The 17,969-nt window shown below is 37.2% G+C and overlaps 2 protein-coding genes across 2 annotated transcripts; one reads left to right on the top strand and one right to left on the bottom strand.

Annotated features, from left to right (window-relative positions):
* Positions 1–1,469: 1,469 nt before the first annotated feature.
* LOC121761404 (annexin D2-like) lies at positions 1,470–4,180 on the top strand. Its single transcript, XM_042157052.1, has 5 exons — positions 1,470–1,623; positions 2,552–2,697; positions 2,853–3,071; positions 3,154–3,366; positions 3,694–4,180. The coding sequence occupies exons 1-5, from the start codon at positions 1,548–1,550 to the stop codon at positions 3,988–3,990; spliced, it is 951 nt and encodes a 316-aa protein (XP_042012986.1). The 5' UTR covers positions 1,470–1,547; the 3' UTR covers positions 3,991–4,180.
* A 4,659-nt stretch (positions 4,181–8,839) lies between these two features.
* On the bottom strand, positions 8,840–11,009 carry LOC121762806. Its single transcript, XM_042158813.1, has 5 exons — positions 10,655–11,009; positions 10,511–10,584; positions 9,752–9,887; positions 9,378–9,662; positions 8,840–9,291 (listed from the first exon to the last, which is right to left on the bottom strand). Exons 1-5 carry the CDS (start codon positions 10,769–10,771, stop codon positions 9,031–9,033), a joined length of 873 nt encoding a protein of 290 aa, XP_042014747.1. The 5' UTR covers positions 10,772–11,009; the 3' UTR covers positions 8,840–9,030.
* Between the last annotated feature and the right edge of the window lie 6,960 nt (positions 11,010–17,969).

The raw sequence follows: 17,969 nt of genomic DNA, 5'->3' as shown, positions 1-17,969 counted from the left end.
ATTTGTTTTTCAAATAAATTAGTTTTTTATTGTATAAAATTTGATCACATATATTTGTTGTTAAAAGAAAGCCCTTCCCAGTTCCCTCCATTCTCCTTCAGTTAAAGATTTACTCCCTCCATCCCAAATAATTTGTCCAATTTTTCCATTTCGGTCCGTCCTACATAATTTGTCTCATTTTACTTTTTACCATTTTTTGTAATGGACCTCATATTCCACTAACTCATTCTTACTCACATTTTGTTATAAAACTAATATATAAAAGTAGAATCCACATTCTATTAACTTTTTCAACTCACTTTTCATTACATTTCTTAAAACCCGTGCCCGGTCAAAGTGAAACGAATTATCTGGAACGGAGGGAGTAATATTTATCAAAACTAAAGCTATGTGGACCCTACAATTTGATTGATTAGTCGAATTTTTCTACTTTTAAATAATCTTTAATGATTATGGCCCCACGTCGGCAAATGATCTGACAAATTAGGGGGGTGGGATCCTCTGCTGTGCATTTCAGCACAGCAGCCCCTGCTGCTCCATACAAACAATTAAAATAATATATATTTATTTATTTTAATTTATTTAATTTCTTTAATTATTTTATTTCTTTGTGTGGAGCAGCAGGGGCTGCTGAGAGGATCCCCACCCCAAATTAGGCCTTCGTTTCATTTGGATTTTGGACGGATTTTATCATGCATGAAAGTGGCGCGCACTCATCGTGCCACGTGGAATTTTCTAACAAAGAAAGGCAACTCCAAAATATTGATGTGATCATTAATGATACACTAATTAATCCCTAACAACAATCACCAAACTATTTGATTATTTAAATATTGAATCACATCATCATATTATGACTTTATGCATATAATAAAGTAACAAAACATAGACAAAATCATAATAAAGTTACAACATACAAAAAAATCATAACAAAGTAACAAAATATAGAAAAAAAATCATAATAAAGTAACAACATTTAGGGAAAAAAATACAGCAGTAACACAATTCACAAAATTAAGCGTAAATTGTTAGAAAAATCACAAAGTTTGGTCAAATTTTATTTCGTTTCATAACTGTCTTAATCATCCTATTGCGAAAATTTTGGATTGTTTTACATGTGTTGTATTATTCATAATTTTCAAGCAAATGATTTTGGACAATATTGTCTTATTCATAAGCGTTTATGCCCACCTATATATGACTACGTGTCAAATACAATTTTATTAAAAAAATCCATCAGGTAATAATTAAGAACAAACACAAACTCCATTATTATTCTAGTTAATTTTCAAAATTATTGAGCTGATCAAAATTTAACCAAACTTCTATTAATTTTCCAACAATTTACCCTAGATTTTAAATATTGAATCCATCATCATATTATGACTTTATTCACATAATAAAGTACTATCAACATATAGAAAAAAAGAACAACATTAATAAGTAAAAAACATATTCAGATAATTGTGCATTATTTTCCTTATATAATTTCCCTATCTTTCACACACACAAATCATTCTCTCTCTCTCTCTCTGAGTCTCAAACAAATGTCGACTCTCTGCATTCCAGCTCAGGTCCCTCCTGTCGCCGAAGACTGCGAGCAGCTGCACAAGGCATTCTCAGGTTTGACTCCACCAACATTGCTAGAGCGTTTCTCTGATCTTCGATTGATGATTAATTGCTTCTTAGTTGTCTCATTTGATTGTTTTTCTTCCGCTTGAGTCCAACTTGATGTGCGTAGCCCCTATCACTTCTTTATTGCTTGGATCTACGATGATCTGTTTGCGATTGACAAATATATGTTTGCTGTGGCGAGTTTCTCTGTTTATGTTCGTTCTGGTGATTATGTGAGAGTTGATCAGCTAGTGAGAAGTGATGATTGCTAGTTAAATCTGGAAATGTTTGATTTTACTTTGAGAAGGGGGAATATCTAGATATACTGAGTGTGATTACAGTTTGACCGATCTGTGACGTGAGTTTTGTAGATCTCGATTGGTAGGAAGGATATGATGGATCCTCGCCTGATTTCATAGGCTGGTGATCGTTGATTGAAGTTTTTTGTTTAGACCTCAATCGGAGGGAAGAACGTGATGGATCTAACATTCTTTTATGCGATCGAGTGTTTATCTTTAGTTTCTTCTTGCATTCGTCTATGATCTTCAATTTTAAAATAACCGGAGAGTTTGTCTATTAATTTTAAGCTGTTTACTGATGAAAGTTGTTTAGACCTTAATCCGGAAGAAGAATGCGAGTGATCGTATGATGATCTTTTCAGCTTGTTTAGTGTTGTCCTGCTTTCATCTTTGATCTTTGTATTTTAGTTGAGATCAGAGTTTGTCGATTAATTGTAGGCCGATCATCAACTGGAAGGGAAACTGTGATACATCTAACGTTGTTTTGTGTGATCATGTGTTCATCTTTTCGAATTCTTTGGTTGCTTAGGAATTGTGTTGAGCTATTCTTTGATCTTCGTATCTTGTTTGGTTGATATTTTTTTGATTGATAATGCTGATTTTCCTTGCAATTTGTATGCATTGAAATGTACGTGTAGGATGGGGAACCAACGAGGACTTGATCATATCGATTTTGGGTCGTAGAAATGCCAGCCAACGGAAGCTGATCAGACAATGTTATGCCGAGACTTATGGTGAAGATCTGCTCAAAGCCTTAGACAAGGAACTCTCGAATGACTTTGAGGTTTGAGTCTACCATTTTTCATTTCTGTATCGATTTCTGATTGCTTTTGGTTAAGAGGTTTTTATTGATGATCAAGTGAATAAACAGCTTAACATTGTTAAATAGCAAAGAGTAATTTAATTATACATTTTTATTTCCTCGTTGCTTGAGTCCAGAGAGTTGTGCTGTTGTTGGCACTGGACCCTCCAGAGCGTGATGCCTACTTAGCTAACGAGGCCACGAAGAAGTGGACAGCGAGCAACCGGATCCTCGTGGAGATTGCTTGCACGAGGTCTCCAAAGGATATGATTCTCGCAAGGGAAGCCTATCACGCTCGTTACAAGAAATCTCTCGAGGAGGACGTTGCTTATCACACAACAGGAGACTTCCGCAAGGTGAACTGATCAATCTCATAATACAGAAACAGAGGCGCCATTTTTAACTAAGATGTTAATATGGTTTGTTGAAAAATTTCAGCTCTTGGTGCCCTTGGTGAGTTCATACCGTTACAGTGGAGACGACGTGAACCTCCATCTTGCTAAATCGGAAGCCAAGATACTGCGCGAGAAGATCACTGCAAAGGAATACAGCTGTGACGACATCATCAGAATCTTGACCACGAGGAGCAAGGCGCAGATCAATGCGACACTCAACCAATACAAAAACGAGTTTGGCAACGACGTGAACAAGGTTTGTTCAAATCAATATTTTCATTTCCTATTTACATTAACACAAGATTATGCAAGTGTTGTGTTCTTGACTCTTGAGTGTTGCGTATGGGTCTGAAAGGAAACGAATCCAACGTACGATCGTGGGCTCCATACGTATATTTAGAATTATGGTTCGCTATTTTTACCAGCATATATGTTCTCATTGTAAGTTATTTCCAAATATTATAGTGAAATCTCTAGACATTGCCCCCTTGTAGGGTAAACAATTCTTGTGTTTGTTTTGTCATATTCGTGATTACTTGTGCGTTTATTTCCCAACACTAATGTTACTTTTCTGTGCGGGAAGGACCTGAAAGAAGACCCTAAAGACGAGTTCCTCACGCTACTGAGGGCTGCAGTGAAGTGTTTGATCTACCCGGAGAAGTACTTCGAGAAGGTGCTCCGCCTAGCAATCAACAAGCTAGGGACGGACGAGGGGGCCCTGACCAGGGTGGTCGCGACAAGGGCAGAAGTGGACATGAAGGCCATTAAGGAAATATACGAGAAACGGAACAGCGTGCCACTCGACAAAGCCATCTGTAAAGACACTCGTGGCGACTACGAGAAGATGCTGCTGACCCTCATCGGACATGTCGAAGAATGAGATTCAGAACATATATCAGTCTGTGGCTATCTAAGGTAATATAAAGGCTTCTTTGAACTCGTGTGTCTTGTTCTAGTTTTCCATGTTTCTGCACTGGTGTTTATGTTATGAGCTGATGAATAATGTTGTGTGATTACGAACATTTGTGCTCGATCTCTTTTTCTCGCTATATGATTTTAATTGATGATTAGATAATGTTTATGAGACATAAGACTAACATAAAATAATAAGCATTGTAAAAAAAGTACGTGTTGGAAGAAAATGCTAGAATAAACAAGGTCAAATTGTCAATGATACTCACATAATTTGGGAGTAATGCAGCAATCCTTAATGAAATCCGATTTTATTTGAACAGAGATGGATATGAAACCTTATGTTTTTATTTTGACACATACCATATCACTAAAATTATAAATGTACATTATTAAAGATAAAATAAACTATACTTATGGAATGCATTTGTGCGGGACTAAATATCACCAATCAAATTTTGTTGGAGGTGGCCATGACCAAATTTAGAAATGAAAGATGAATTATGATTGTTTGGTATGGCATAGTATTTTAGAAAGAAAATGAATGATTAAATAAAAAAGAAGAGAAAATTTGGTTTGGGGTGTGGTTTTGCGGCACACAACACAACTGTTGTCCGGGTGGGACCGCACCGGGTCTTTCACCGCAACCGTGGTGCTGTTCGTAGTATGGGCTCCCATTGCCTCTCTTGCAACATAATGAGACCAGATCGCACTGCAACTCGACGTAGTTCCAGTCTAATTTTAAACTCTTACTGTTACTGATACTCTTAGGTCATTTTTGATGTAATAAAAAAAATAAGGGAGGGAATAGAACGATGATTACACCTCTATTTAATTTATTTGCTTGGCAGTATAACTTTTCCTTAAAGAATCACTGTTCAATTCTCCATATTATTCATTCTTATTCCTCTTTATTTTAAATTTTGACAAAATTACATCTCATAAAATTAGAAGTACTATATCATATTCCGGTTCCAAATTTTTTATTTTATAATTTGAACTCAGTAAATAATTTTTTAAATAATTGTACAATTAAGCATGTTTTAAAGACAATATATACGCACTACAAATAACACACACATTGTACGGTGAATGCATTGTGGATAACGTGTGCACTGAGAATGTGGTGCATATGAGAGTGTATTCTAGTGCTCCCTCAGTCAATACAGAAGAGTCGCATTTTGTCATTTCAATCCGTTCTACAATAAGAATCGCAATTTACTTTTACTATAAATAATAAGTAGATCCCACGTTCTATTAATTCACTTTATTTCACTTTTTTATTGCATGTAACTAAGTAAGAATTGTTTCTATTAATACTTTAAGTTCCATTCTATTGGAACTATTAAGAATTGTCTTAGAGCATCCACAATAGCGGACGTCCTGGCAGAACTAGCGGTTAGTTCGTGGGGGTGTCCGTCGCAATAGCGGACTAAAGGTAGGACGAAAGGTAGGATGTCCTGAAGTAGGACGAGCGCTCGTCCACGCCCAAAATCAGACGTCCTACCTCTAGTTCGTGCTCTTGTCCTCCATTGCACGGACAAGAGCACAGACGCCCCGATATATTTTTTTTAATACTCAATATTTATGACTCATTGCACTTCATTTTTTGTATACTCCCTCCGTCCCATAAAAATATAGGCAATGGAGATGGCACGAGAATTAAGATAAAATTGATAAAGTACGAGAGACGAGGAGAATGATATGGTAAAGTAAGAGATGTGAGGAGAATTGTAGTTAAAGTAGTGTTAGTAGATAGTGAGACCTACATTATTAAATTGATATAACTTTCCAAAAATGGAACGCACATATTTTTGTGGGACGAACGAAAATGGAAAGTGCACATATTTTTATGGGACGGAGGAAGTATTTGATAAACACCAACAATCAAAATGAATTAATCGTATTTTTCAATTTATTTTATTGGCTAGGACATCGGCTAGTCCTAGTGCTAAGCTATTATTGTGCAGTGATATGTCTTAGTGACGTAGAGTGAAGTGCAGTGCAACGGAACGTCCTAATGACATGACAGGAGATGTTTTTGAATATCCTAGTACTAAGTTATTGGGACATCCACACTATCGCGGATATAAGAGCGTCCACTATAAGGTGGACGCGGCTATAGCCGCGAGCGGGGCGGAAGCGGGGCGGTAGGCGCAGCTATTATAGTGGAGGGGGTGTCCGCCGCGAGGGTGGACGCGGCTGGTGGGGGGAGGGCGGCGGACGAGGCTTCGCCGCGAGTGGGGCGAGGACGCGGCGGTGGGTGTATAGGCGTGGCTATAGCCGCGGCTATTATAGTGGCGGATATCCGCCGCGGCTATAGCCGCATTTTTTGAATTTTTTTTTCATTTTTTCATCTATAAATACCACTCCCCCTCTTCCCCCACTCCCATTTTCACAAAATCCATACACCCACTTTCTACAAAAACACTCTCTACAAAATGCACCGAGGAGACGACGAATCACCCGACACTGAGGAATCGGGATATGACAGCAATCCATCTCAGCCGTCGGCCCATCATTCGCCGCCATCGGGTATTGGCGGATATGCTTCTCAGCCGTCGGGATTTGGCGGATATGCGGCTCCGTCACAGCCTTGGAGTTGGAATCAATCTCCACCACCGTGGGCATCGAGTCCACCTCTTCCTCCATCTCAGTCGTGGAGATCCTCACCAACGCCGCCCGCTTTACATCGGAATCTGAGTCGTTCCGCTTTTGGAGATTACCGACCCAACCTAGACGCGCTTCACCTGCCGCGGCCAGGTTCCCCTTTCCAAGCCAGCCAATCTCCGATCACCGAAGCAGATCAAGACGCATTTGATACTATGCTGGGTCTGCTCAGTTCCGGCATCCCAGATACGCCGGCAGCGCGGGTGGAAACACCCGTTCCGACCCGAGGAGGTAGCGGCAGTCGGGGCTCTGGTGGCGGTAGGGGCAGAGGCCCTAGGGGCGGAGGCGGCAGTCGTGGCACCGGCAACGTCGGTGGACACTCAGGCAGCTGCCCCGGCATTGCGAGTAGCGAGGGCAGTGGCGCCGGCGGTAGCGGTGATCAGCCCGAGCGGTCCAGCCGCGGCAAGCCATAATGCAAAGACGAGAGCATTGCCGTGGCGAAGGCGTGGGATTCTATCACTTCGGACCCCGTGGTGGGTACCGATCAGGAGTCGGGGAGTTTTTGGAGGCACGTCATGTTGGCATACGAGGAATTGAAGCCCGACGGCGCCGAGAAGCGCGACCCAGAACAGATCCAAAAAAAGTTCGGTAGGATACTGCGGGCTACCAAGCTGTTCGGGTCCATATACGAGAACAACCTTCGCCACGCCGAGAGTGGCCGAAGCGTAGCAGATGTTAAGACCCCGTCGGAGGGCCAATACCACAAGACGGGCCAGCCGAAGTTCACCTTGTGGTAGGAGTATCTTGTCCTCGCGGATTGTCCGAAATTCAGGTCGATCGTGGCGAACGAGGTGGAAACAGCTCCTGGCCCGAAGCGCACAAGGCACAACCTTGCCCGGGAATACAGCAGTGGGAGCGGCTCGCACGAGTTCGAGCAGTCCGACGAGCAAGTCGAAGAGCCAGCCGCGACTCACATTAGGCGACGACGGCCCATGGGACAACAGGCCGCTATCCGCAAAGCCAGAGGGGGTAGAAGTGCCTCACGCCAAACGGCGGCCGCGTCCGGATCGCGCATCCCCCAGTCTGCCCCAATCCCACAGCCCACGGTGCAACCCCACGAGGTATTGGCCAATAGCATAGACGTAACGTTGATGCAACAACTGCAAGACATATGCAGGTCATACGCAGGTGAAACTGACCCGTACGTCAGGAACGTCTACAAGAGGCTCATCAATCGGCTTGAGAGTCGACTGGGGTTGGTTGATAATGCGCCTGGGGATACCGAGGCCGGCAGCAGCGAGAGAGGAGGAGGAGGAGGAGAAGAAGAAGAGGAAGACGAGGAAGCCGACTCCGACACCGAGTAGACGGTGCCGGAGTTTTGTAGTTGTATTTTATTTTAATTATTCGTTGTATAATTTTACCGGTTTGCAATACAACGAATATTCGGGCCTAATTACCTCGTATTCTAGTTATTTATACTGCGATTATTTAAATTACACTTGATTGAAACTAAAAAATATTTAAAAATGAAAATTGATTATAAAATTTGGGGGCTATTGGAGTTGTCCACTATAGTGGCGGAAATAGAATTTTGAAGCTATGGATAACAAAATTGGGGCTATGGAAAAAACTGGAGAGGGGCTATTGGGCGTGTCCACCTTATAGTGGACACTCTAACGGTTGACAACTCTAAATGAAAGATTGCTGCATACAGTCATATATTTACTCAACGAAATGACTGTTGCAGTTTCAGACAAACTGTTGCACATTATCTCAGTCACAAAATGCGTGCAACAATATTTTCTGACAAATTTTAAGAGATTCAATTTAAGTGAAATAAATATCTTGCATCATTATAGTTTGTCAGCAACTTCAACAAAGATACCTTAACTTATGAAGACATTTACCTCGTAAATCTAATATTGTACTACCCTAACTTAAGTGTAAAACCAATAAGATTCGAGAAATACAAAAGAAATATAGATGTTCGATATTCGACAAAATTAAGTCTTGACCTCTCGTGTGACAAAATTAAGAGTAAAACCAATCTTAGATAATAATCTTGGGTCAAAATTTAGTTTTGACCTCTACCAAATCACAGAATTAATCGTAAATTTACTTACCAACTCAATAATAAGATAATTATGAGTAATAACACACACAGGACTAGAAATGAAAACTACAGCACAAATACCTATTGACATGCACAACTCAATTAGCCAACTGCTTTTTTTTTTTGTAAAAAAAATCTAGAACATGTTAACCAAACCTAAGACAAACCAAAACCCACAACACAGGTAGAAAATCATGAGCTGAGTACAATCCCCCATTTAAATAAGATAATCAAGATGCAAATTAACAGGTGGAGAGAAAACAATTGAGGTTAGGACCTAACAAGTTACACCAGGGCAATGCTGCTTTCCCCGCCGGGTGGCTTGCGTACGCCTCCAAAATAGTCGCGGGACTCCACTTTCCCGTCAGAGAAGATGTTGCTGCCGCTCATCTCCCGCAGCTTTGCCGAGCTAAGTGGCTTCTCGGCTGATGCAGCTGCTCCGTCCCCTTTGAAGATGTTGTTGCCCGAGAGCTCTGAGAATTTCTGGTCAGGTATCTTCTTTGCTGTTTTCAGAGACTCCCCAGTCGAAACGCCATTGCCAGCACCCTTTATGAACACAGTAATTGAATACATAATTACATATGCAGAGATTCTTGGTTCATAATAAACACAGAATGGAGTTGCACACTTACATTGTTAGAAGCATGTTCTCCAATTGTTATGCTCTCTCGTAATGCCAAGGCTCGAGCACCCAAGGGGCGGGCTTTGATTTCAGGAGGCGGAGCAAAGATATTGTTGCCACTGAGCTCCTTGTTTTTGGCATCCGAAAGTTGCTTTTGTAATTTAGCTTCAGATTCGCTCTCTAGATTTCCGCTCAGCTCTCGCTGTTTAGCAACTTCAGGAAGGGTGGCTGGTTTCTTGGGAGAAACTGTATCTTCGTCACCAAAGGAGATGTGACTGACTCCCGACAATGCTTGCTGGTATCCAAATATCAATTCAGACGAGATCAGAATCGCATAAGCTCAAATTTATGGAATAAATAAGCTAGGAACAGTGGAAGAAGTACCTGATACATACGCAGCCCAGTTTTGTTGGCTGAAGTCTCATCTGCTTCATCAGTTTCCGACAATCTGTTCTCTCCTTTGCCTTTAAAAATACCACTGCCAGTCATTTCCTTCATCTTATAACCGGAACATGGCTTCCTGAAAAATCCAAATATTTAGAAGGGTACCAAAACATGAAAATAGGCCATGAACATTTTCAAAATATCTTCAAATATACAGAGAGCAAAACATATCAATACCAATCTCTAATCTCAATTAATTGCAGTGTAAGGTCAGTTTAATAAGTGGATCATACGTTTCATTAACTCTACTTCTACTCATTATTAGTAATTGATAATTGAATCCAAACCATAGATGCTACTAGCACCTAATCCTCTTTTTTCACTTGAAAATTTCTAATTTACAAAAAGATCTACAAGAGACGAATGAATTCATCAAAAATTTGATCTAATAACATGCAAAATTTCAAATTTTCAACCTTTTCAGCCTTTTAAGTCATTCGATCTTGACGATCACTACAACAAAACCAGAAATGGAGACAGAGATATCAAAATATAGCTGCTCCCTTCACTTGACAATGACATCAACTCAACACAACTTAATTATCACTCACCACAGCTCCGAATTTCACGCAAATTATTGACGAATTAGAAAAGAAATATTGCTTACTTCAGAAACATACCATAATTAGGGGGAAATTTTTTGAAAAATAGAGTAACGTACATAACAAATAAAAGGAAATGTGAAGCTAGATCTCTGACCTCTTATTCAAGCTCTCAACTTCCTCATCAGTAACCTGACCTCCAAACACCACCTTGCTGATCCCATCCGACGGCTGTCATTTCATCTCAACCTCAAAATCTTAAACTAAGCAACAATAAAAAATTCGAAAATGGCGATTGTACCTGATGAGAGCGGGCGGCGGAAGCCGGCGCCGGCGAGATTTCCGGCGGATTCTCCGACCACGTGAGCAGATCTGCCGTCGAAGTGTGAGGCTTCCTCACCGGCGTGCTCCTCTCCATTGTTCACGAACAATTCACCAACAAATTCTCCCAAACAAAAATTAAATGGAAAAATACAAATAAAAAAGTAAACTCCTCAGCAAATAGTTAATCGACGGAATCGAGCTTCGAGAGATCTGAAGCTAATTGAAATTATTCCTTAATTTCTCGAAATTTCACTGTTGATTTTTGTTGTTTAATGAGAGCTGCTGCTGCTGTGAAAGAAAGAGCTCCCTTTCTCTCTACTGTTATTTATACTGCTCAACAGTCCTATTTTCGCTTCGATTTTTTTGTTTTTTTTTTCAAAATTTATTTCGCGAAAAAGAGGGAACCGCAGGAGGGACAACCGGAGGGAGGGGTCGATTGGGTTGCTTTTGAATTTATCTCTCTCGATTTATAGGGTCGGCGTGTGCTTCTACTTAGATGGCACGTGACAGTGGCAGAAGGGAAGAGACTTCTGTGGAATTACCAAATTGCCCCTTCGAGTGGATTTAGGGGCATCCGCAACGCGACGTCGCTAGCCGGATCCGTTGGAATGAGATGGCCGCGAGCCGCTTTGTGTGTGTGTTTTGTGGATAGGCAATGGGACGAGGGAAAAGTTGCGAGTAGTTTTCGTTTCGGTCTTTTTTTTTTCGCGTGTGATTGTGTATTTTATTTTTATTATTTTATTATATCTAAGATATTTGGTCTCAGATAGTATTCAATCTATCTTTATGTCAACATACAACACAATGTGTCACACTCTTTTATATCTATTTTTTGTGTATTAGATGAAGACTTGTTTATCTAGCATTTTATGAGTGATTTCGATTTCATTGTCTTAAAAGGGGGTTTGCTTATTTGGTTTGGTTAACGAGTTCTTGAATGAGAGTGATGTATCGGAGTTATACTTGGAGGAGAAAAGCTATGGGTGTGAAAAATAGATGACTTTATCTATGAATAAGTATGATTGTTGCGAAAAAAATAGAGAATATATGATGTTTCAATGCAATTTCATATTTGGAACTTTTTTTTAAGTTTTTGTTGCTTTATGGAGTAGTAATATTTTAAGGATTTTGGAAGGTTCAATTTAAAGTTTTAGATTTTAGTCACGTATTTAAAGCATAATATATCCAACTCCAACGACATTTCTCGTTAAATAGGTAAAAACTAAAAAAGATTGGTAATATATTTAAAAATGTCTAAGTATTTGACACTTTATAGATACTTAAATACTATTTCCTCCGTCCACAAGAGTATACACTTTTAATTGAACATGAATTTTAATACACAATTAGTAAAATAAAAGATGTAGAAAAAAAATAAGTATAATATTATTAGTAGAGAATGGTCCAATCTCATTAGAGAAAAAATAGTTTTCAAAATTAAAAAGTACTACTCCCTCCGTCCAAAGGAAGATGACCCTTCCTTGAGCGTCATGAGAATTTATGCAACTTTATTTTGTGTGTGAAGTGGAGAGAGTAAATGCCGAGAGATGGATTAAAATAGAGAAAGATATTTCCATTTTTAGTAATGGATCATCTTAGTTGGGACAAATCAAAAAGGAAAGTGTGTATCTTTAATGGGACGGGTGGAGTATAATCATAAAAAAATACATTTGAGTATTATGATATCCTTGGCACCCAATTTTTTTACCTATTTTATTTCACTTGAAATTTACAGTAAAAATTCCATTGAACTTTTCAGAAGTTGGGTACCTATATACAACGATTTGAATATGGAGTAGATTATTTTTGGATAAAGTATTAAATGTTTGAGACATTTTCGTACATTTTTTCAATTTTCCTAAAGTGGCTAGTAAAATGAGTTAAGCTTAACTACTAATAAACATAAATAAAACTATTCACGTTGTTACGGATCATAAAGTATTTTTGTAAATTATTATACAAGAAAATAATAAATTACTTATTTATTATCAAAAGAGAGGATGATTTAAATCCAATAAGAATAAAGATAAATTAACAAAAATTGTATATACAAAATGCACTTCAAATTCAATTAAGATAAGATCAAATTAGTTTGAATTGGTAGCTTCATTAATTACATATATCTATGACTAATTTAACCTTATTTGCATTTATAGGAGAAAATTTGTGCTATTACAGTATTTCCTTCATCATTTTGTTTTAGAAAATATGTAACTGATTTTATTCTTGAATATATCCATTGTGGTTCAAAAATTCAAAATAAAATTTTAGATAGAATAATCATTCATAGTATTTTAATGGAATAAAAAAATATTCATTTTTATTAAACTATCACAATGATATGAAGATGAATAAATTTTTCCTTTCAATAATAAAGTAAAAATCGTGCAAAATAATCTTTTATTTGGATTTTCTCTCGTATTATGCCATATATACTTATATTTTATTTTTTTTATTTTTTTATTTTGCAAGTATTATAGTACATATTGGTAGATATTTCAAAGAGAGAAGCTGTTCGTTTGCAAAAAAAATATTTCATTTAAATTTGTTTAATATATTTCTTTGTAATAATATTTTTTTTATCTTTTATGAATACTATATTTTGCTATTATATGATTATTCTTTGTTTTATATAGTGTAATAATAGGATTTTAAAAATGAAAATTTTATATAATTAAGAAACTAATGTCATTGAATGATATTATGTGGATGTATGACATTGCTAAAAAATATTATTAATAAAATAATATGGGTCAGATGATGTGAGATTGTTTGACTCAGTACATATAATACAATCTTCTAATGTATAGTTCAGAAATTGACAAGATCATGAAAAGTTGAAATTATATGATAAATCACTATAATTTCAATATTTCACTGAAATAGTTTAATATTAATTTCATAACTATTTTCATAGTGCCTAAATAAACTCCATAATAGAGATGGTCCGATAATAGCAACATGTGGCACCCAACATGTGACATATTCTTTAAATGTACGACTAACAGATAAATCGATATGATAAATTATATAATAATCTCCTGTAATTTTTAAACTCATATTATATTATACAGAAAATATTTACAATCACGAGCTTCAAATGATATTCAAAATCACAAATATTAAAATAATTGAAGAAAATGAAATAAACAATAATGAACATACGAGATCCAAATTAAAAAATATATAAATTATTTTTTAGAATAAAATAATAATTTAAAAATAAGTTATTGAAAAAATAAGTTTTTAAGAATTATTTTATAAATAAAAAACATTAATTATAGAATGAAAGTGGAAAATATAATATACTAGCAAAATTAATCTTTAAATAATTTTATAATATAATATATTAGTATATTCTTTTCAAAATTAAATTTTGTTGAATTATTATTAATTTGAGTATAATATTTCACTATCTTTTATTATTTTGTTCTTTTTTCTTTTAACTCATTTTTTCATTTTTTCAAACTATAAAAAACATGATGTAAAATATTTGTTCTAATTTTTTAAAATAAAATATTTTTACTAGAAAAATTCTAAGTATTTTCTTTTTAATATTTTGTTGAAAGTATTATATTCAATCCTTGATCAACATGAAGGGTTATAACGTAAAATTAATATACAACTAAAATAGGTAACTTCCTTATTCATTACAAATGATAGAAATTGACAAATATACCCCAACTTTGTATATACAAAGTTTGTTAATTTATCACTACCCATCCAATAAATAGTATAGTTATAAGAAAATTTATGTTATTAAATACACTAAATATTTTACTATATTAGTAGCAATGAATCGATATTTATTTAAATCGGAGTTATAGTAACACACATTATGGTGGAATATTGAATAACATCCCTCAATAATCTTTTATGCTAGTGTGAGATCAATAAAGTTTACTACCATGTATCGTTTCATAATCTTTCTACTTTTCTTATTCATCAAATTCACAGCTTACCTAAAACTTATGACAAATAAATGCATGTAAATGTTTACTATGTAAATTTAATGAGTTTTAAAATTAATTATTGCGCTTGAATTCGAGTGAATGAAGCATCCAATGCGATAAATAAGGGAGTACATCATTATGACTTTATTTCAAGAAGATTTTACAATATTTTTAGTCACGTTACTTTTTATATAAATTAATCACACCTACTAATTCGTATTTTAGTAGGAATGTGAAGAGATGAAGCAATTAATCAGTAATTTGAAGAGGGCAATATAATTACGTCACGCATAATATTTGAAAACCGTATGCTTATACGTAGAGATAACGTTTTCCCTTGTGAGTCATATAATTATTATTGCGTATAACAAAACCCAAGATAAAGATAATCATATGAAATTTGTAGTATAGTAATTTTTAATAAGAAAAGTAGATAGAGTTAGTTAAGGGGTAGGTTGAAATTCCCAATTTATTTTTTTCAATAAATTTCTAGGTTGTTGACTCGTCTTGTCGGAGGTATAAACCTATTTGGGTTAAGAGCTGATCTCTTGTGGTTCATGATTAATATTTATGATAAATTCCATAAAAACAAATATTTGTGAAATTATTATTTCAAATAAAAAGTGATAGAAAGTATGAAAAGAAAAAGTGGGATGATTATATCAACTTCTTTTGCAATGCAAGGTTTGGCTAACTTAGCTAACACATAACAAAAGAGATTCCCTTATAAAGCCATAAATTCCTCATCCTTTCAACTTCAACATTTTCATTTGATTAGCGGCATTCTTGGTATCTCACTTTTTACGGAAAAGAATACAAATATTGTGAAAATAGTAGTAGTATTATTTTGAGAATGCTTTTCAACATTGGCTATATGTTATTCAATACTTATTCTTGGATATTAACATGATTTCCATCTTGCTTATTCTTGTATATTAGCTTGTATTTTGCATCAAGGACTAACTTTGTATAATCCACATCTTTACATTCCATTAGATCATAGAACTCCATTAATAGGGAGTATTAATCAGAAATTAATTCCTATTGAGAAAAAAAACTGAGAGTTTTGGAAAGAAAGTATTAATCAGTCTCTAACGGTGAGAATGATTGAAATATTTTACTTCTTCGTTTTTGCTTCTAATCAAATATTCCACACATTTATAATATATGGGACAGAAAAGATATACTCACTCTATCCTTGAAAATTTGTCACCTATTACCATTTTCGTCCGTCCCTAAAAATTTGGGACAAAAAAGATATACTCCCTCCGTCCGTCGATGAATCAGAGCCACTATCTTGGTTTTCAAAGAGGGTGTTTCGCGTGCATTCTTGTTGGCAGCATGTGTGTAAGAAAGAAGCTAGTAAGAGCATCTCCAGTGGGCGGACATCCCACTAGGACATCCACTAGGACATCCCAAAAACACCTCCTGCCACGTCACTAGGACTTCCCATCCCACTGCCACGTCACTAGGACATCCCCTCCTATGTCCGCCCTTCCCACTAGGACATCCCGCAATAAAAAAAAAATCATATATTCACAAATAAAACAATTTACATTTACGGAAATAAAATTTGACCGAGAATACGAACGGGAAAAATTAACAACTTCATCGGAAAAAACATACATGATTCGAAAAAAAAATTACATACTAATAAAAAAAACTTCATACATTATCACGTCAACCCCTCCGAGTCCAAACCTCTTCGATGATATCCTGCTGAAGTCGAACATGGGCATCTGTTTGCCGCATGTCGGCAAATGCACGCAGCCGCGCGACCTCTCCATGAGGTACCCCCATATTCACATTCGCGGTGGCCACGCCGTGACTTGGAGCAGCTGCACGCAGCCGCCTGCTGCCGCCGCTGCAACCTCTGTTGTAGCAGCCTCTCTATCGCACCTTCAACAGCGACCTCCAACTCATTCTCGCTATCACTTTCACTAGACATTCTAGATATACTTGAAATTAGAGATGTAGAGAGAGAAACTTGTTAACACAAGTGGTGCGAATGAAATAAAATTCAACGAGCCGTATATATAGAGTTTTAAAAAAAAATTTAAAAAACGGGACGTCCGACCGGACGTCCGACTGGACGCCACAATGGCGGACGTCCGCCCGCCCGTCGCCGGGACGTCCGAGGACACCCGACGTCCTCACGGGACGTCCGTATCCGACCCTAAACGCCACAATGGCGGACGTCCCGGTCGCCCGTCGCGACGTCCGACCGGATGTCCGACCGAACGTCCGCCATTGGAGATGCTCTAAGATCAAGTTTTTACATGTTTTACAAAGTTGCGATGATATAATGAAAGACCAAAGAAGGTTGTGTGCCCATTCCAATACTTTGTTTGCCTTTAAAGAAGTGTATTATTCAATAAAAGAAGCTTGTGCATCCATTGTCGTTCTCTCCTTTGTTTTGGTCCTTCCCCCAATATCCAGTGCCAATACATGCCATGGATTTTAAGTTGCTCAAGGTATTGGATGCTCTACATGTCTGATTATCATTTCCCACTTGAAATCTTGAAACTAGTTTGCTTGAAGTACCTTGCCTTAACTTGCAACAAAGAACTCTCTCCTTCCATATCTAATCTTTTTCACCTTCAAACCTTGATTATCCATTCACGTATGGACATTAAAGAGCGGGGATCCCAGTTATATATGCCGGAGGAAATATGGGACATGCAAGAACTACAACTTATTGATGTATAGGGAAGAGACCTACCAACCCCTAATTCTGATGCTACCTTGGACAAACTCTTATATCTTAATGATGTGAGTTCCAAGAGTTGCACTAGAGAGATTCTCAAAAGGATCCCTAATTTAAGTCAACTTATGATTGGGATGGAGTTGAAGCCTTATGATGATGACGATGATAGCAACCCATCGTGTGGCTTGGATTATATATCAGAAGAACTCTACAATTTGGATAAATTAGTATATGGTGTACAAAACCCTAATATGAAGCATGAGTTTATGGTACCTCTTTCGATGTTTCCATCAACTCTAACATTGTTGGCATTGAGTGGCTTAGGGTTTCCATGGAACCACGTGAATAACATTGGTTCGCTACTGCCAAATCTTACGGAACTCGCGTTGCATGAATATGCCTGTCGAGGCCCAGAGTGGGATATAGAATCAGGGAGTTTTTCTAAGCCTGAGAGACTTGTAATTGAAGACGCTGACTTAGTGCAATGGAGGCCTCAATATGGAAGCCTCCCAAAGCTCCACCTCCTAAGCATACGTCATTGCTACAGATTACAACAACTCGAATGGACGCCTGATCCTTCAATGGTCACAAAATGTACAATTGAATTAGTTGAGTGCAATCACTCAGCCGTC

This window comes from Salvia splendens, chromosome 13 (assembly GCF_004379255.2).
Source record: "Salvia splendens isolate huo1 chromosome 13, SspV2, whole genome shotgun sequence".
NCBI classification, from domain to species: Eukaryota; Viridiplantae; Streptophyta; class Magnoliopsida; order Lamiales; family Lamiaceae; genus Salvia; species Salvia splendens.
Note: the sequence above shows the minus strand (reverse complement) of the source record. Positions and strands in the feature narration are given on the sequence as shown.